The sequence below is a fragment of the Vitis vinifera genome, chromosome 4, assembly GCF_030704535.1.
Source record: "Vitis vinifera cultivar Pinot Noir 40024 chromosome 4, ASM3070453v1".
NCBI classification, from domain to species: Eukaryota; Viridiplantae; Streptophyta; class Magnoliopsida; order Vitales; family Vitaceae; genus Vitis; species Vitis vinifera.
The window spans coordinates 4,213,644-4,234,862 of record NC_081808.1 but is presented as its reverse complement, the minus strand read 5'-3'; the positions used below and the strand labels follow the sequence as shown (position 1 = coordinate 4,234,862).

The following is a 21,219-nucleotide window of genomic DNA, read 5'->3' as shown; positions in this document are numbered from 1 at the left end:
GGTAAAAGTGAGCATCTTAGTACATTTTGATGAACTTCTAACTTTTCAATAGTATATGCATTTTTCTCTGTTTTTATGGTCACAATATAATAAAGTATGAAGAAATTGACCCTTTTGTAGGTCCTCTAAGGCTATATATGTACCCCTCTCTCATCATTCTCCTCAAACAAATTCAAATGTTCTCATAATCCTCCAACTGAGAAACAGAAAGACAGCAAGGAACAGAGAGAAACATTTCTCAGTTCTGTTGTTTGTATGTGAGAGAGAGAGAGATAGAGAGAGAGATACTTATCCAAAAAAGTATGTGAGATAGATAGAGAGAGAGAGAGAGAAACCGTTCCATATCTGAATTTGAGCTGCACCAGCTCTAAAATTCATAAATATAACCCTATTTGGCATGAAACTTAGAGAAAACCTACTGTGATCTTTTAGGTTTCGCCGAATACTGTAGAATAGATTGGCCCAAATGGAGAGTAGCGATGTGTACAGAGTCAACAGTGCACGTCTGAGCAGTTCTAACATATGGAGGAACAGTGGCATGGAAGTTTTCTCAAGGTCTTCTCGAGATGAAGACGATGAAGAAGCACTTAAATGGGCTGCTATAGAGAAACTTCCAACATATCTACGTATAAGGAGGGGCATACTTGCTGAAGAAGAGGGTAAAGCAAGAGAAATTGACATAACAAGTCTTGGGTTGATTGAGAAAAAGAATTTGTTAGAGAGGCTTGTGAAAATAGCAGAGGAAGATAATGAGAAGTTCTTGTTAAAACTCAAGGAGCGCATTGATCGGTAAGCTTCACAAAAAAATAAAGTCTCAAATCTTCAACTTCAAAAAGGATTTGGTTGTTTGAAAGTCCTGCAACTTTTTTCTTTCGCATTTGATGCATTTTTGTTATGATGTATGAATGTAGGTTTTCTTTCTTTCCAAAATTATAAAAGTTGGAAAATTTCAGTTCTTGAACTTGCAGATTGATCTGGACTTTTGATGCTCATCTGTTCTTTTGTGTCAGAAGCATTGTTTTTAATAATCTAATTATTATGGTGTCTCTCTGCTATTCATATTTAAAACAGAAGGATGTCCATAAAATTTTTAAAACTTTTGCTCATAATATGACATCAATACTAGAGATTCTGAGCTATTTTCTTTTTCTTCTTTTCTATGAAGCCTTTTTGTATGATGTATTTATGTTGGTTTCTAATTGTCTAAAACAGAGTTGGACTTGATATTCCAACCATTGAAGTTCGGTTTGAGCATATAACAGTGGATGCAGAAGCATATATAGGAGGCAGAGCACTACCTACAATAATCAATTTCTCTGCTAATATGTTAGAGGTAATTCATTTTTTAGATTATATTAATTTATGTATGTATACCTTATGCTCTAACCTTTTAAGTTGCAAACAATCTCATGCTATGATTTTTCTCTCCCTAAAGGGGTTCTTGAATTATCTTCACATTCTTCCAAGTAGAAAAAAACCACTACCAATCCTCCATGATGTTAGTGGAATCATCAAGCCTGGCAGGTAAGAAGACAAATTAGATTAGGATTCATCCAATTAGACACTGCACAGTCCACTCCTCGATTCATTGATCAATATTTGCAGGATGACACTACTCTTAGGCCCGCCAAGTTCTGGAAAGACTACATTGTTATTGACATTGGCAGGAAAACTTGGCTCAGATCTGAAAGTAAGAAAACACTTCTCATTACTAAGGTTTTTGGGGAATTGTTTGACTAGTGTTATATAATATGGGTATTTGTTAATTTTCAGCTTTCAGGGAGAGTTTCCTACAATGGCCATGGGATGGATGAGTTTGTTCCACAGAGGAGTTCAGCTTACATAAGTCAATATGATCTCCATATAGGAGAAATGACTGTCAGAGAAACATTAGCTTTCTCAGCAAGATGTCAAGGTGTTGGAACCGGTTATGGTCAGTTACAAAGACATTAACTTAGATGCATTTTGCTCCCTCCAAAAAATTTTAATGGATAGGAATCAATTTGTTTCATATTTGGAAAATTTGCAGATATGTTAGCAGAATTATCAAGAAGAGAGAAGGTGGCAAACATTAAGCCTGATCCAGATATTGATATTTATATGAAGGTGATCAATTTTGATCAGAAAAAACCTTATATGAATCATTCTTTTTGACATTTTCATCCCTATAGTCACTAATCATTGTTGTGGATGAATCAATTCTTCCATAATCTAAAGATATTTGTATGTTATCTATAGGCAGCAGCACTAAAAGGGCAGGGGGGCAGTTTAATTACAGACTATATTCTCAAGGTATCAAATTAAATTCAATCTAAGCTAATGGGAATGTTTTGAGAAGAAAAACATACAACAAAAATCTTAATAGTTTCTATTTCTGTTTCTGAAACCTGAAGATCTTGGGACTTGAAGTCTGTGCTGATACTATAGTAGGGGATGAAATGGTACGAGGCATCTCTGGCGGGCAAAAAAGGCGACTCACAACAGGTAAAAACATAAAATATCTCATTTTAATTTTATCATAAAGACAGTTTCTGGATTCTTGCCATGTTTCGTGATTACAGCTGAATTTCATTTTCTTCAAGATATTTTCACATGTGATACCTGAATTTGAATCACTAGTGTTGCTAAATTATTCCTAATCCTGAATTCTTCACCAAGCACTAGAGTTCATTCTTTTAAAACTTCTGATGAATATGATACAGGAGAGATGCTGGTTGGACCGGCTAAAGCACTTTTCATGGATGAGATATCAACTGGTTTGGACAGTTCAACTACTTTTCAGATTGTAAATTCAATCAGGCAGTCCATCCACATCCTCAAGGGAACTGCTATTATCTCCCTCCTCCAGCCAGCACCAGAAACCTATGACCTATTCGATGATATAATTCTCCTTTCTGATGGGCAAATTGTGTATCAAGGTCCCCGTGAAAATGTGCTAGAGTTCTTTGAACACATGGGTTTCAAATGTCCCGAGAGAAAAGGAGTGGCTGACTTCTTACAAGAAGTAATTTTAGTTCTGAATCACATTGTCTTTCTCATTTCAATTACTAATCTTTACAACCCAATGGACTTACGATCCTTTTGGTTTGGTACTACCATAGGTGACATCAAAGAAGGATCAAGAGCAGTATTGGGCTCATAGAGGTGAACCTTATAGTTTTGTTACCGTCACAGAATTTTCTGAAGCATTTCAATCGTTTCATGTTGGTCGGAGGCTAGGTGATGAACTTGCTATTCCGTTTGACAAGGCCAAGGCCCACACCGCTGCTTTAACGACTAAGAAGTATGGTGTTAGCAAGAAGGAACTATTGAAAGCTTGCATATCAAGAGAACTCTTGCTTATGAAAAGGAACTCATTTGTTTACATTTTCAAAATGAGCCAAGTAAGTAGTATTGATGCAATAAACTTTCAGTTCTGTTCAAAATTGAAATGAATCCGAGAATTCATCAAAATACTAAAAATTTCATAAACGACAAGATCAAAATTTTATAGCTGTATGGAGTTCAACTCTTGATTTCAAACAATTTTTTGTAATTTATTGTTCTTTTTCCATGTGCAGCTTATTCTTCTCGCTTTTATAATGATGACATTATTTCTAAGAACCGATATGCCACGGAAAACGATAGCAGATGGCTGGATTTTTTTGGGTTCTATGTTCTTCACGTTGATGATGATCATGTTTAATGGATTTTCAGAGCTTGCCCTGACAATCATGAAACTTCCAGTCTTTTACAAACAAAGGGACCTACTTTTCTATCCTTCATGGGCATACTCTCTACCCACATGGATTCTCAAGATCCCAATCACACTTGTAGAAGTGGCCATTTGGGTGTTCATGACTTATTATGTTGTTGGCTTTGATCCAAACATTGAAAGGTAAGTCCTCAAACAGAAAATCAGAATTCAGCTTCTCACTTAAAATTTTGAGGTTCCATGATTGGATGAATGTGCTTAATGGCAGGTTTTTCAGACAGTACTTGTTACTCCTATGTGTTAACCAGATGGCATCAGGACTTCTTCGACTCATGGCAGCACTAGGAAGGAACATCATAGTCGCAAATACATTTGGCTCATTTGCGTTACTTGCAGTTTTAGTTATGGGAGGATTCGTCTTATCAAAAGGTGAGAAAAAGAAAATTTTCAGTTTAATGGAAACAACATGTTCTTTTTTCCTTCATGACAATGACTTTGACTTTAACAATGAAAACTGCTTTCTTTTTCTCAGATGATGTAAAGCCGTGGTGGATGTGGGGTTATTGGATTTCACCTATGATGTACGGGCAGAATGCCATAGCTGTGAACGAATTCCTTGGGAAGAGTTGGAGACATGTAGGCATTAATTTCATGAGAGAAAACAGGCAATAAGTTCTATCATTTTCAGCTAAAACTATATGCAAATGTTCATGTGTAGGTTCCTGAAAATGCAACAGAACCGTTAGGTGTTTTAGTCTTGAAATCTCGAGGAATCTTCCCAGAGGCATATTGGTATTGGCTGGGAGTAGGAGCTTTGATCGGATATGTTTTCCTATTCAATTTCCTATTCACTGTGGCCCTAGCTTATCTCAATCGTAAGTTCCATTTCATTCATCTATGGACTTTCAGAACTTAGAGTAATTGTTCTGATAATTGGATCAATCTGCTGCAGCATATGGGAAGCATCAGACAGTTCTATCTGAAGAGACCCTAACCGAGCAATCATCAAGAGGAACAAGCTGTACTGGTGAGTCAGTGATCTCCCAAATAAATTTCTTTTGCTTCAATCTTCAAATTTTCTTGCTAAAACAGAAGCCATGTGAAAAAAAACATATGCAGGAGGAGACAAAATTCGAAGTGGATCATCCAGATCATTGTCTGCAAGAGTGGGGTCCTTTAACAATGCTGATCAAAACAGGAAGAGGGGAATGATTCTTCCTTTTGAACCTCTTTCCATTACTTTTGATGAAATCCGATATGCAGTAGATATGCCACAGGTATCTTTATGATTAAGAGCCAACTGTTTTAGGCACCAAGAATGATACTTAAAAGTTCTAAACTTGGAGGGCATTCCGGAAATGTTGGCCTCCATTTTCCAGGAATCCTGCATAATACATGATTTTTTTGGAACTCCTAGTTTTGATATCTGAGTTACTAATTCCCATATGCTGGATTTTACATTATGCAGGAAATGAAATCACAAGGCATCCCTGAGAACCGACTAGAACTTTTGAAAGGCGTGAGCGGTTCTTTTAGGCCAGGAGTCCTTACGGCTTTAATGGGTGTTAGTGGTGCTGGCAAAACCACTCTAATGGATGTATTGGCTGGCCGGAAAACTGGTGGATATATTGATGGAAGCATCAAGATATCTGGTTACCCAAAGAATCAAAAGACATTTGCTCGCATATCAGGATATTGCGAGCAAACTGATATCCACTCTCCTCATGTTACAGTCTATGAGTCCTTGCTTTATTCTGCATGGCTTCGGTTACCTCCTGAAGTTGATTCTGCAACCAGAAAGGTGACATCCAAACCCTTTCATCCCAGCATACAGGATATTAGATAGATTTTAATACAAAATTAAAGATTTCTATGTTGTTAATGAATACCAGATTCTATAAATTTAACTTCCATGCTAACTAATGGATTGCAGATGTTCATTGAAGAGGTAATGGAGCTTGTGGAACTGAATTCATTGAGGCAAGCACTAGTTGGATTGCCAGGTGTGGATGGTCTCTCAACCGAGCAGCGCAAGAGGCTGACCGTTGCAGTCGAGCTTGTAGCAAACCCATCTATAATATTCATGGATGAACCAACCTCTGGGCTTGATGCCAGGGCAGCAGCAATAGTGATGAGAACAGTGAGGAACACAGTGGACACAGGACGAACTGTGGTGTGCACTATCCACCAGCCAAGCATTGATATATTTGATGCTTTTGATGAGGTAAGATATCTTTCTAGTGGTTATGGAACCAATAACTAGTTTTCATTTCTTGGATTTATACAAGGTTTAAGTATTTCAATGTCAACCTGCAGCTATTTCTTTTGAAACGAGGAGGAGAAGAAATATATGCAGGCCCATTAGGCCACCATTCTGCACATCTGATTAAGTACTTTGAGGTAAGGTCAATAAACACAAGAGATTCTAGGTATTCACCATATTTGCCTCTTGTTACTGGAATAAGCCATGTATTATTATGTTTCCATAGGGAATTGATGGAGTCAGTAAGATAAAAGATGGTTACAATCCGGCAACTTGGATGTTGGAAGTGACTTCAGCAGCACAAGAAGCAGCTCTAGGCATTAACTTCACCGATGTGTACAAGAACTCTGAACTATATAGGTAGGACCACATCAATGTTTGAGAAACAGGCTAAGGTGGATGCCATACTTCTAAATTTCTGTATTGATGCCTATCACAAAACTGGACATACTCAAAATCGGAATTCCAAATTCCTGATGATTTCCAGAACATTTTCAGAACTTTTAGAAGCTTTTACATGTTCCAATTTCGCAATGGCTTGAAAACCTCAGGAATGCCAAAATTTCTGATATACACTAAGATTTTGTTATAATTATTCATTTGTATGGTGAATGGTTCAGGAGAAACAAAGCATTGATCAAGGAACTCAGTACACCTCCTCCGGGTTCAAAAGATCTTTACTTCCCTACTCAATATTCACAATCTTTCTTCGCACAATGTAAGACTTGCTTATGGAAGCAACATTGGTCATATTGGCGAAACCCATCATACACAGCAGTGAGACTCTTATTCACAACTTTCATAGCTTTAATGTTTGGCACGATATTCTGGGATCTTGGCTCTAGAAGGTAACCTAAATATACAAAAGCCCAAACCTCTGATGTGATCATTCCATCAAGAATCTTAGATTTGTATTATATCTAGTCCATAATTTGATAATGATTTTTGGGTGTTGCAGGCAAAGGAAACAGGATCTCTTCAATGCAATGGGTTCCATGTATTGTGCTGTTCTCTTTATTGGGGCACAAAATGCCACATCGGTGCAGCCTGTTGTGGCCATTGAGAGAACAGTCTTTTACAGAGAAAAAGCTGCTGGAATGTATTCAGCTTTGCCATATGCCTTTGGACAGGTGAGTTACTTGTCTTAGTCCATGAAGTTTGACAACGTATACTTTTCCATAGGAGACTCATCGGGTCATTCATGTGGCTTATTTGTGCTTAATGAGAATCTATTTTAAGTATAAACAAAGAGTTCTCCAAAGTTTTGAGAAATTCATGACAACAGTCCTCGCTAAATGCCACTGCTTTGCAGGTCATGATTGAGCTCCCATACATACTCATTCAGACAATCATCTATGGAGTTATAGTGTATGCCATGATTGGTTTTGACTGGACCATGACCAAGTTCTTTTGGTATATCTTTTTCATGTACTTCACCTTCTTATACTTCACTTTCTACGGAATGATGGCCGTGGCTGTCTCTCCAAACCACAACATTGCCGCCATAATTTCCTCTGCCTTCTATGCAATATGGAACCTTTTCTCAGGATTTATTGTTCCACGAACAGTAAGTTCAATCATTCCTATCTATTACCTTTTGTAGTAATTGAGAACAAGGCATAAGGACTAAAACTTTTTCTTTGACAGAGAATTCCTGTGTGGTGGAGATGGTACTATTGGTGTTGCCCCATCTCTTGGACTTTGTATGGATTGATTGGTTCACAATTTGGAGACATGAAGGACAAACTAGATACAGGTGAAACAATAGAAGACTTCGTAAGGAGTTACTTTGGGTTTAGAAATGACTTTCTGGGAATTGTTGCAGTTGTTATAGTAGGGATAACTGTGCTGTTTGGATTCACCTTTGCCTATTCAATAAGGGCATTCAACTTCCAAAAAAGATAAGTTGCCTATAGAGGAATACAAATGAATTAGAACAAGGTTTAATCATTGTTCTTTTCCTTTTGAATCTACAGCTACTAGATAAATAAAAAAAATTACCATCAACATATGATTTACATTATAGAGTTTGCTTGATTTATTTTTATTTTTTTTCCCTATAATGAGACTGTTTTTGTCAAACAACTCTATAAGTCCATGTAATTAATCCCCTTGGCATGTATTGAATGTGATCAGAAAACCTTTATATATATGTGTGTGTATGTGTAGAGAGAGAGATAGAGTCACTATAATAATGAAGGGATTCAGAAGAAGCAAAACTTTGATCGAGGAACTCAAGGGCATCTCCCCACAAAAAATGTATAATTCCCACTTAATACTTTGGGATTGAGGACAAAGCCATTAGAATACTACCTCAGTCAGGATCTCATGAACATCATTCTTATGTAATAATGTTTAGAAAAGTATTTCTGAGACCTTAACTCCAAAAGGCAATCTTCTGAGGCCTAAGAGTTGACAATGGCTCATAGGATTTATGAAATTCCCAACAGGCTTAATTCTCAGTTCCCAATTTGTTTAAAATTTTCTACGGTTTCAGGAGAAGGCAATAAGACCATTTTAATAGAATGAGTTGCATGTATCCAACTGTTCTATTCATTGGGCAAAAGAATATCCCATCGCTGCAGATGTGGCTGTTGAGAGTACAGGCTTTTGAGAAGGAGCAGTAGGAATATAGTTGGCTTTGCGATATGCCTTTGAATGGGTAAATAATTTGCATTTCCTGTGATACTCAAAATTCAGTCTTCAAGAAAAAATTAATATTTCATCTACATGTTCTTCTGGGGGTGAAATACTTGGGAATTAGCCAGGAATTATAACAGAAAAACGGGGACAACTAAAACAAGAAGATTAAGAAAGAAAATCAGATGTAAGGAAAGAACTCAAGAATTGACCTGATAATCAGGTTCTCAAACAAATCAGGGAACTTCCAAAGACCAAAGGGAAGAGTTTTAGAGTTTGGGTGGATATTTGTTTTTTACATTTGTTTTCAATTTTCTTTTTCTGCTTTCAACAATAGGTTAAATTTTTGGGAGAGAACTACAAATCATCAATCTATGCAATCACCCCATTTATATCTATTGAACTGACACAGAGAGCAATAAAAAGGAGAAACGAGATCGTTCTTGTTAGTAACAAACCAAATACAATATGGTGAAGAGGAGTACCAGTTCAAAGCCAAATGATCATCGCTATGGCTCAGTCCTTGTTCGTAGCCACACTTAGAAGGACGAGATCTGAAACACACAGATATATATAAGGGAAAATGCATGAGGAGAGATAGAACAACTCGTAGAAATCAATGGGTATGACAACAGAGATAGCAACAGAATCAGGCTAGAAACCTGAAGCTTGCCTTGATTTTGCATTCCAAAACCCGAGAAAGATACTGTAACCTTGGAAAACTTTCGTTATTTTGGTTTTTGCTATTCCCCGTGGATCCGTTTGCTTGCCCAGAAAATAGGTAGGAAAAGGAGATGAAAACTCTGAAATTTAGAATTATGATCATTTGCGAGCTCCGCTTAATTCCACTGTTTGGTTTAGTTAATAATCAGAATCCAGAAAGCAATAAGATTCAGACACTCTCATTTATCTATTTATTTTCTCAGCAACCAAACACGGTCTGTATAAAGGAAACCGCTCCCGAGTACTGAGACTCCCAGACGTACACAGCACACTGACGAAAATGCCCTCGTAGGTGGATGGGTCTCGTTCTGCATCTGCATTATCATCATCATCACCACCTTTTAAGAAAGAATGTGATTAATGAAAAATATTAAAAGATCAAATCCATAATAAAATTCTTGTCAGTGCCACACAACTGATCAGCAGAAAAGTGCAGAACAGTTGAGCTCCGCCATGAAAACAAATGGTACCAGACACCTGAATCATTCAGCTTAAGAAAGGAGAATGAGGTTTTAAGCAGCTAAAAATAAAGGGAGGGAAATTTTCATAAAAATAAAAATAAAAAGCAATATTTGTAAAACAGAGCAGCCAATTTATTGGCACCATCATATCAACTCCCCCATAGCTTTGATAGAAAACATAGAAACAAGTAATACACACATGGAAGCAAGCTCTACGACAAATGGGTTCATCCGGAACATTCAAACCGAAGGCAATATAGTCTGATGATGATTCACTCAATTGAACCAACTGAAAGTAAAAGGCTGAAACAAGATGGCTGAAACACTACAAAACCAGCAAAATGTGTTTAACCCCCACTTAGAGCCGCATATGTTACAGTTGAATGACCACCTCACAACACTCTACTCAAGAGATCTAAAGCTACAATTTTGAAATTTTGAAGGACAAAAAAAAAAGGAAGATCATTCATTGTTCGCTAGTCTTTTCCCAAGCCATCCAAGAAGCTCTGCAACTCCCTCAAACCCTCTGCAGAAATGCTCCTTTGCACCCTTGGTCGTGGGGCAACCAAGTTAGGGGGGGCCTGGGGTTGGAAGCACACCACAACAGCAGCCAGATTGTCTCCACTCTTTCTCTTTAAAGCCTCATCAACTAGATCCTTGCTACACAAGGCCGGGTCGTTGTGTTCCTGAAGTCTTCTCCTGGCAAAATCCACAGCATTCTGGCTTCTAAAGACATCCCAGATCCCATCACAACCTATGATGAGGAATTCATCTTCTTCAGTAAGTCTTGTTGTCATGAACTCAGGCTCTGCACTCAGGGGTCCACCATCCACATCCTTCAGTCCTTCCATGTGCCAGTCTCCTAAAGCTCGAGCAACATTGAGTTGTCCATTGAGGTAGCCATCATAGACATAGCCTCCACATGCTTCAATGCGCTTCTTTTCCTTGGAGCAAACTGGTTTGTGGTCCCTTGACATTTCAATTGCCTTGCCACGCCGACAGAGTACTGCACGACAATCTCCAGCATTAGCCACCACCAATGACCTGCCATTAGAGACAATGATCAAACATGCCCCTGAACTTGCTATTATTAGTATATACATAATATTAACAAACTGGTGCCCATGGAAAAGTCCCTTTAATATGCCTAAGATGCCCCTGAACCAGATTTCCTTTTTGCCTTTATAGATAATTGCATAGAGCCTTGCCATTGAATATGAGATCAGGGTTTGCCTACATTCAAGCTCATTACAGTTCACATGGGTCATGCTGCTCTCTGTTTCTATGAACAGAAAGCATCAGTATAACAGCATGTCCAAATAGTCTAAACCACCAGGCGTACATTCGATGCAAAGTCATTCATCCCTGGTACCATTTCCATCTCATTACCGTGTAAGAAAAATGTTAGCAGGAGAGAAACCTTCACTCTGATTGATTCTGGCCCTTGATTGGAGGACATGGAACAGGAAATTCCAACTTGCATGCGCCCACAGCTCCATTCTTGCACAATGATGGTTATCAATATAAATCAAGTATAGGACATTAATTACCTCAATTTGGGAAACACCCACTAGACTAAGAACCTTGGTGCTTCATAAATACCAGACTTATAAAAACAAAAGAGAGAGATAAAGATGTCAGGGAAGTAACTAGAGGCTTTGGTCAGTGTTAATACAAGAAGATAAAATATGAAAATATATAAAATACTTAACATAAATTCTTCAAGAATTATATGTCCATATATTCATGATTAGAGAAGTCCTAACCTTCCAACGACAAGAGCTGCCAATGCGGTGGTACCAGAAGCAAGGGCGGCATCTAAGGAGCAAGCTTCTGCAAAAGCATTGTCTGTTTGCAGAAAAGCAGAAGCAACAACCCTCTCAATCTCCCTTGGAAAGTCTTCATCCTCAACAATGAACCTTGGCAGATGGTAGCAAACAAAATCCGCAGCATGCTTTCCTCCATGACCATCAAAAACCTGACACAACCAGGAAATGATAAGTTATACGAAATTAGAGTTTAAAAATAGATGCACTACAAGTTGAACTACTGTTTCTTATCCTGGATTAACCAAACAATCTTTATATCTTGCATGTTAACAACACTGTACATGCTGAAACTGTCATGAAGCACCACCATCTCATTACTAATAAATAAATTTCTTGATCTTTGAAAGCAAAAATGGAAAAAGGACTGAAAAGAAAAAAAAAAATCCATTATTTGGTAAATAGTTTCAAATGTGTTTGTAGGTATTTACAGCTATCCTAATAATAGCAACCGAGTTTCCACTCTTTCTTTTTTCTCCTTTTAACAGGTACCTCTTCTTCTTGGAACATAGAATTGAATCAGGAACTTCCCTACCCCAACCCCAACCTCTTGCCATGTAAGCTAGGGACTCGATAACAGCAACCAAGTTCTGATATTGAATTGTCGACGCAAACATTTTTCCTGCCTTTTTCTCTCCACACTTTAATTACTTTGCTAGGAGGTAAAGTGGTGATAGGATGGACCAAAAAATTGAAAAAGAAAGTACAAATATTTTCTTTATCCAAATACCACCTGTCATCTCGCAAAGTGGTAAAGGAGGAGGAAGAGAAGCATCTTCCTTAGTAATAAAACGAAATCCAATTCCGAATTCTCAACAGAAACATATGTGAAGTAATTAGCAATAAGAGGAGTGAAATACCCCATAGAAGGCATTAGGCTCTTCGTTCAAATTCTTGAACCCATATTCGCTTGTAAAATTGTCAACACAAACATACACGTCCTCCATGCTTTTTCGAAACCCAACGTCCGTCCATGCTCCAGAACGAACAATTGGAATGAAATCAGTCTCATGATCTTCTACACTCAGTCCTGATTCAACAGAATTTTCTGTTGTCTTCATCTTCAGCTGCCAAAAGGTGAAAAAATAGGATATCCAACCACATAATACAAATGGAAATTAGGGGGGAAAAGAAGGAAGAAGAAGAAGAAGAAGGTGGGAAAAAAAATGGGCAGTGCTCCAGCAACAATCAAAATCAAATCAAATGCATAATTACCAGCAGTAGTGAGTCTAGTGACTGCCATTACTTTAGGCATGCATATGAAATCTTCATGTTCTCAAGAGTTCAAATGTTGGTTTATTAGACAAAGATTATTAAATTAAACTCAGCATGATCCAGTAATCCACATTAATGATTCATCCAGTCAAAGAATATAGAATGGAAAAAAAGCCAGCTAATTGAATGAGAATTTAATAAAATTAACACATCATGCAATAGCTACAGGCTGATGAATTAAACATTTCTAACACAAGGCTTAAATGTTTGGATACAGAAAAGACAATTATATTTCAATTAATAAATGCCTGATTTTAGAGGCTAGTTGAACTATATACTTATAAGCAATCATTAGATGGTGACATTAACAGGAGTAATTATAGTAACAATCACTCTTTTTCACATTAATTCAAGACCAGAAACTACCTCAAAACATAAGAGCACTTAGCTCAAGATATCTGAATTGATCCCCATCTGTACAGCACAAGACCATATTGTTATACTCAATGCAACAAATGTGTGGTACTCCTAGGCAAGAAGTCCCATTATAAACTTGAAACCCAACCAAAAAATACCCTTGATACTGACCTTAGCATCCCAAAATTGGGAGAAAAGAAGAGATATGGTCCACTGCCTAGGACTCCAATATTTATTAAAGAAACTCCTTACCATCCCATTATTATAACTGTAAATGAGATTTTTCAGATATGCACCATAATCTAACTCCTTGATAAAGCAAACCCCAATCTTTGCACCACATAGATGAGAAAGTCCAAAATTCACAATATCACAACTTTCTTCATATCTAGCTCACACATTATCCACCAAAAACATATATAAATAATTTGCATATTACACAAAAAGCTATTTCTTTGCCTTGAGTTTTAAGCATTCATTAACAAGAAGAGTCACATGTAAAATTTGCTTGACCCCCTACAAAAGCAAACTGAGATTCTTACACCACCTCCCACCACAGCATCATCCATGTATTCCAAGAGAACCCTTCCAACCAATCTCTATCGAGCACCAATTTTACCAATCCCCAGCCCATTTGACATAGTCACCAGTCCTGCTCCTAATAAAACTTTCCTAAAAACTCAACATTCCTTTAACTCCTTACCTTCCACCCAAGTCAGCCTGCCAATCACTAAGCTCCAAATTAGTCTTCAATCAAGCAACCAAAACTTTTGCCTCCAACTAAGATCCTTCAATAAAGTCAATATCCTTAAAAGCCTTTAAACTCTTCCCCCATTCTCTCCCTGGTGGAGAAACTCATCCACTCTTCCTTGACACCAACCTCCTTATTTGATTCCTCCAACATGGAAGCCATGCTAGCCTCTGATTTACAAAAACAAACATATTCCATCCTTCTGACCTTTCCTTGAGAAGTTTAAACTTTTTCACTCGAGATAAAACTTAGCACACAATAACTGCAAAACATGTTTTAATCTCTTATCTCAAAATTCGTTGAACCATATGGTCTGAAACAGGGGCAGAGTTAGGCAGTGCCCAGGAGGAGCATATGCCCCCCCCTGAAATTTAAAAAAAAAATGTTGGGGTTAGTGGAGTTCAATCCATTAACCACAATTCTGAAGGATTTAGCTGCCTACCACTAGGCTATACAAGTACTTTGGTGTTATCTTACGCCCCCCCCCCCACCCAAAATAGTTCCATATAATGACAACCGGACCTTCAACCAATTTTCTGGCTCCACTGAAACAAGCGTATCCCACTTTGAACTTATTGTCCAGCGTAATCAGAAAAACAGTTAAATATCAACCTAAGGAAATGTGTCCAGGAAACACCTGAAATATTCCCATGCCATGACCAAAGATATTTATCAACTTTCTTTTAGTAGGTAAGAAAAATTATATTAGAAGGCACCAGAAGAGGAATTCCAGTAGATGAGGGTTTTACAAGGATCAGCCTTAGATACAAAGACATGATAGAGAAAGCTACAAGAAAAACCCTAAACCAACCAGAAACCCATCAACGAAACCCAGAAATGATAAGAATAAGCCCCATCCCTTCAAAAAATAAAAATAAAAAAAGCATTAATTTCTCTTCTTCCAAATACACCAGAGTTATGAGCCAGCCTGCAACATAGACGAACATGAGTAGCTGATTCCTTACTTTGCCCACACAATCAACACTACTTAACCAGAGCCATTCCTTCCTTCATCAACTAATGGATGGTGAAAATCCACCCCACATAGTTTGCCAAGCCAAAAAGCTCATCTTAAGGGTGTATAGAAACCCTACACCAATGATAATGGAAAATAAGAGATGGGCCTAGACGAGAGGGCCTTGAAGAAATATTTGACCAAAAAACATCCTTTCCAGGGCTCTTCCAGAACAGGTCCTCAATACCCTCCCCAATATTGTATTTGTGAAAGCTGGTCATAAAGGACATAAATTATGAAAATATCTAATGAATGTTGGAACTCAATGTCATTGCCCTTTTTGCAATTACTAATAATCTACAATCAATGCATTCCAATCAACAGCCAAGGAGCAAAGGCCAGGGAATTGGCCCTTATGCACTGACTCCCCACACCATATATTGGATCAGGACCTGGTTTTCAAACCATCCCCCTCCAATATGGTAGTAAATCCATAGACAACATTCAAGTTCAAATATATACCTTCAAGACTTTTGATTGACATTTTCTTTTAGCAATAGATGAGGTTTATGTATTTGTCTTACATGTTTCATACTGTGACATGCTTTTATTTCTAAGATGAATGATGGTCCTTCAATTGCACTGAACGTGATTTAGATATATAAATGAAATTTACATATAGGAGATATAAGTTACCCGTCAAGGTAGCCCAGTTGGTTAGGGCGAATATTAGAAAGTGTGGTCCCAATAAGTGGCACATAGTCCTAGGTTCAAATCCTGCCACTGATGATACCCTAAATTTTACTAGTGCTAGTTGTTGTGAGGCAGTCAGCACCCCAAGGTTTGGGTCTCCATCGAGAGTTCTAAGGGCTTGGCCATGGAAGGTTCCTCGGTTATCAAAAAAAAAAAACACATATAGGAGATATAAGTTATAGTTCTGTCACATCAATTTGTTCTCAATCAATGGTAAGATTGGGCACTTTATTGGAAAGACTATAACGTATCAATATGATCAAAGACTGTAACATATCATTATGGTCTACCTCAATCATATGTGGCTCTGAATTGGTATGGCTTGTAAATATGGATGCATTGAATTGATTATGAGAAAGAAATTATTAAAACCACAACCACCATTGTTGTATTTTCACATGGCACCATTAATATGATACTCATAATTGGTTAATGCAATAAGCTCTTAATCCTAAGAGAGTGGTCACCTAAAATTCTTTTCTTTAATTGCTTTGTTTAGGTAGTTGGTGTTAAGGTTGTGTGAATACTTATCCTCAAAACACAATTCATGCTTTTTAAAAGAAAGGCCCTGTTTGGAAATTATTCTTAAAAACAGTTTTCTAACTCAAAAAACAGGTTTGGAAAACTTATGATATAAAACAATCTTTTGGGAATTTGTTCTAAAAACATGTTTTTTAAAACAAATTTAGGTGTTTTCAATTGTTTTTTATAAAGTGTTCTGAGTAACAATTGAAAATATAAAAAATACTTTGTAAACTTTTGCATTGTACACAAGTGCGTAGTACATTCGTGGAGAATAAGTCAAGAAAACTGTTTTTAATATTTGATTTCCAAATATAATTTTGTTTTTGAAGACAATTGATTACTTTTTCTTGAGAACTTTTTTTTGAAAACATTCCCAAGTAGACCCTACAATTCCCTCCCCGCCCCCCCGGCCCCCCCCCCCCCAAATTAATTACAATTATAGTTACAAGTAACCCATCAATGGTATGAGCAACTTACTACTTAAAGTATAACTAGAGATTAAAAGATATTAAATTAGGTATAAAAAATTAAAAGATACATTGATCGGAGAGTATGTTTCATCCCATTCCAATTCCCCTTCTTAAGAGAAAAACTCCACTATATCCTGCCTTGTACCAATGTCACCTATGGACATTGGTTGGTGGAGAAGGGTACTTGCAATTATTTAACTAGTTAGGGCTTTAATAAAACTACCTTGGTGGAATCATAACCTAATTCAGCCATCATAAAGCAAACCCTAGAGATCTCACCTCTAGCCTAATTAGGAAACTCAAAAAAGGGAAGAGGAATCCTCAAGGGTTTGGTTACTTCTTTTTTCAGTTGAAAATCATTTGGGTTTCTACAACCCTCATCTTCACATCTCTCTCCTCTCCAATGGTCTTGGAAGCTAGAACATTCATTCACTGTCCTTATTATAGGCTTAAAGCCTAGGTACAGTTTTCCCCTTTTTTTTAGTGATTTTTAGATTGGATTTTTTTTCTCTTTAAATTCCTTCCACAAATTTCTAAACCAACAATTCCAACCCTCCTCAATAGTGGCCTATAGACCCTTGCTCAATAGTGTCCTCCTTTGAACACCCATCCAAGATACCAAACTTGCCCACTAACACTCTAGTCAAACAATTGATCTTTTTTACTAGAGAATCTTCATAACCACTTATCCAAAATGGTTTTATGAAAAAACAAGCCAACTCCAAATTCCCAAACCCCCTGCACCTTCTTAGGGAAACAAACAGCAGCTCAATTTACCAAGGAAGGTTTCTGATCCACCTCCCCCTCCCCAAAAGAAAAGAAAGGAAGAAGATAAATAAATCAGGTACTCAAGAGAGTACTTTTAATGAGAGTCAGCATCCTCCTCTTGGCAGGATATCACCCTTTCTGAGATGCAAGTCTCCTCTCAAACTGTCTACCACTAGATCCCACATTGCAATCAACTTAAAAGAAGAAACCAATGGTAGGACTGAAAAGGTAGCTTCCCACCCTTGGAACCAAGAACAGCTGGTAGAGACTCCTAAGTTCTCCATATCCCTTCTCCTACAATAATCTATTTATTATTCAGAAGGGCAAGAGTGCCTCCAAAGGTAGCTTTCTTTGCTTGGGAGGCTTCTTGGGGTAAAGTTTTACCGCAGGAGCAACTTCAAAGGAGGGGGTTCTCTTTGGCAAATAGGTGCTTTCTTTGTCTATCTGAAGAAGAAACGGTGGATCATCTCCTACTGCATTGTGTCAAGACATGGGTCCTGTGGAACCTTCTTTTCTCCCTTTTTGGTATATCTTGGACTCTTTCGTGTACAGTGAAGGCAACCCTTCTTGGGTGGAATGGAAGGTTTGTGGGGAAAAGGCGCAAGAAGGCTTGGAAAATGGCGCCTTTATGTATTTTTTGGTCAGTATGGAAGGAGAGAAATAGGCTAGCATTTGGGGATGAGGATCTCTCGCTTCAAAGGTTGAAATATTCTTTTGTATGTAATCTTTGGTCGTGGGTCAGAGGTTCCTTAGCAGAGAGTCATTCTTCTCTTATAAATTTTGTAGACTAGATAGGCTCCTAGTTAGGGAAGGTGGTGTGTATACTCCCTGTATACTTAGAGGGCATCGGTTTTTGGTGTTTCCTCTTTTTGTTTAATATACTTCTTTTTACTTATCAAAAAAAAAAAAATATTCAGAAGGGCTTGAAGGCCCAATAACCATAGTCTCAGGGGTTTCTTCTTATGGTAGAGATGGAATTTGATTTTCACAAATCTAACAGTTCCCAAACCTCATCTTAGTCAACAATAGCAAGAAATCCTAAATAACATGATCACAAGCTTTTCAGTTCTCCTACACGAAACCCCCACTCTAGAACTCTTCAGTCTGGAGTCAATGGCCTTAATGGGAATAAGATCAGCATCAAGAATAAGTTCATCATCCACAAATGTACTCTAAAATCTGAGACAAGTTTCTCAAACCACAAACCTCAGTCTATTAGCAATAACCTCTACTAGGAGTTTTTATAAACCACAAACTAGAGTTATAGGTATAAAGTCCTTCAGATCCACTGTTCCTCAAAAGATCCAAAAATTTGGAATTCCTCAACAAGTCAAAACCTTTGACTTAACAGCAAACCACCTTTTGGCGCTAAAATTCCATAGAAAAATCATCAAGTTAAGGGCCTTATCCATAATGAAGAGGCACATGGACACCTCCTCAATAAATAACCACTCAAGGGATACCCAATCCTTGGGAAAGATGGAATACATTGGCCACATCCCATAAAGTAGGCCCCTCCCAGATGCCTATCAACAAAAGCACCAACGGCCACATCAAATTCTTCACATCTCTAGTGTCCCACATCACATCACTAATCCCTAACCCCCTCACCTGGATACCCTAGTTCCCAAGGCAATCTTATTAACGAAGAAGAACTCCAAAATTCCTAACCATCTCATTGTCAACAGATCTATTATACTTTAACAGCTTTGATTCACATTATTTTGTGTGTCTGCAACCACCAGGTGTTTTGTTGTCATTGGGGTGGGGCGGGACGAGGTGGCATCTAAGAAACATTAAACAGAAGAACTTGCTTCATACACCTAATTAAAGAAATTCATTCATTTTTTTTATTTGGATGGGTGGACAACAGCCAACGAATCCATAACCTTAAAAGGAAATGGTTGATAAAACTATTCAAGAAGCCCATTAACCATTTTTACACAGTAGAGTAAAATAGCCATCACTCATTGCAGAAAGGCGAAAGATAAGAAACCCATTCATCACTGAAGAATATACAGCAAACGATCACAAAGAGAAATGCATAATCCATTCTCTTACTGTCATTCTTCTCCGACCCGCTATCTCAGCCAAACCCAAATTTAGAAAATTCACAAGCTTTGAATGAGAAAGGCTCACCAGAGATGGGTGCCGAACCAAGGACTTCTTACATGGCGCGTTGACCTTGGCACTGCCGAAACACTGCCGATACGCCGACGAAATCGGGTTCGGTGGCCGACCCTCACTCGAGCTCCCATTTTCTCCGCCATTGATAACATCCTTCCTGTCCTCCATTGTGTTTAACCATCAGAATCTCTATCTCCAAAGCCCTAACCCTAGAATTTCGGTAGGTTGACTTGGTGGAAATTAAGGATTTTTTTGGGTTGTGTGATGTAGGAATTGTAGGGTTTTTCTAGGGTTTTCCAGTGGTTTTGAGCGGAGAAAGAGATTTTCAGTGTGGGGGAGATTGGTAGAGAGATTTTAGGCTATTTGTGCGTTGCTCCTGTTGTTCATGAATGGCGTTTCCTCACTGGTCGACTTAAACGGAGAACCTTTTTCTCACTGCACTACGAAACGACGTCGTTCCCTTCCTTTTAAAGTCCCTTTTTTTTTTGTTATTTTTTGTATTCTTTGGCCTTTTTAAAAATAATAATAATAATTTATTGTTATTTAAGCAATGGGCATGTTGAGAAAATTTTTTAAAAACATCTTAAAAATAATAATAATAATTCTTAATTATTTTCAAGAGCAAAATTATTTTTACTTAAGAATTTTCTCAGTTTGAAGGTATTATACATATAAAATGTAAAAGTTTTCAATTTATTTTTATATTTTTAATTGTTATTCAAAACACCATTAAAAAAATAAGTGAAAACACATAAAATTTATTCTTAAAAACAATCTCTCTTCATAGATATTTTTTTTTTTTAGAAGAAAGTGTTTGAAGTTTTTTGCATTGTTTGAAATATGTTTTTGAAAATAATTTCAAAAAATAGTTTTTCATAACAGTTTTTTAAAAATCGTTATCTAATGTTTTATAAAATAAAATTTGTTTATAAATTTAAAATGTTAGTAACTTATTTTATTTGTTTTTAAATATAATTTAAAAATATTTTTTATATTTAGTCTTTTTTTTAATCATTTTCCGTATTTGCATGTTTATTTTTTAAAACAACTCTTATTAAAAAATTAGAAATAATTAAAAGATGCTTTCAAAAAACATCATGTTTTTTTTTCTTTTAAGAATAAAAATTATTTTTCTTTTTTTCCCGTTTTTCTAAATATTTTATTTTCAAATATCCTATATATATATAATTAATTGATTAATATATTAAGAAATAAAATTTCGAAATTTTCTAATGAAAAAGGTAATTCTTATGAATCAATTAAATCAAAATTATTTAGATTTTTAATTTTATTATATTAAGAAATAAAAATAATTATTATATATACATAATGATACAAAAATTCAAAAATAAATAAGATGAGAAAAGTAATTATCATAAATCAAGTAAATAGAGATTATTTACTATTCTATTTTTATGTTATCAAGAGTTAAAAATAAATAAATAAATAAGGTTTCATTTTAGAAGAAATTTATTAGAAGTGAATCTCATAAATCAATCACGAAAGATATCTTTTAGAGTTTGATTTTATTATTTTAATTAAATAATTAAATATTTTAATTTTAAAAAAATGGTTTAATTTAAAAGAAGTAAAAAAAAAGTATTATAAAATAGAGTCAACAATAAAAATCA

The 21,219-nt window shown here is 36.6% G+C and overlaps 2 protein-coding genes across 2 annotated transcripts; one reads left to right on the top strand and one right to left on the bottom strand.

Annotated features, from left to right (window-relative positions):
* Nucleotides 1-188: 188 nt before the first annotated feature.
* LOC100250693 (pleiotropic drug resistance protein 1) lies at nt 189-7,907 on the top strand. Its single transcript, XM_010650302.3, has 24 exons — nt 189-789; nt 1,213-1,333; nt 1,436-1,524; nt 1,606-1,690; nt 1,774-1,933; nt 2,030-2,106; nt 2,239-2,292; nt 2,394-2,484; nt 2,703-3,004; nt 3,102-3,383; nt 3,561-3,877; nt 3,963-4,123; nt 4,227-4,330; nt 4,413-4,569; nt 4,647-4,721; nt 4,814-4,971; nt 5,163-5,495; nt 5,628-5,918; nt 6,011-6,094; nt 6,184-6,317; nt 6,578-6,805; nt 6,916-7,087; nt 7,270-7,524; nt 7,605-7,907. Exons 1-24 carry the CDS (start codon nt 467-469, stop codon nt 7,860-7,862), a joined length of 4,311 nt encoding a protein of 1,436 aa, XP_010648604.1. The 5' UTR covers nt 189-466; the 3' UTR covers nt 7,863-7,907.
* A 2,020-nt stretch (nt 7,908-9,927) lies between these two features.
* LOC100256157 (probable protein phosphatase 2C 22) lies at nt 9,928-20,025 on the bottom strand. The gene is made up of 4 exons (XM_002284765.4): nt 19,601-20,025; nt 12,468-12,674; nt 11,548-11,759; nt 9,928-10,825 (listed from the first exon to the last, which is right to left on the bottom strand). Exons 1-4 carry the CDS (start codon nt 19,754-19,756, stop codon nt 10,258-10,260), a joined length of 1,143 nt encoding a protein of 380 aa, XP_002284801.1. The 5' UTR covers nt 19,757-20,025; the 3' UTR covers nt 9,928-10,257.
* Nucleotides 20,026-21,219: the final 1,194 nt, after the last annotated feature.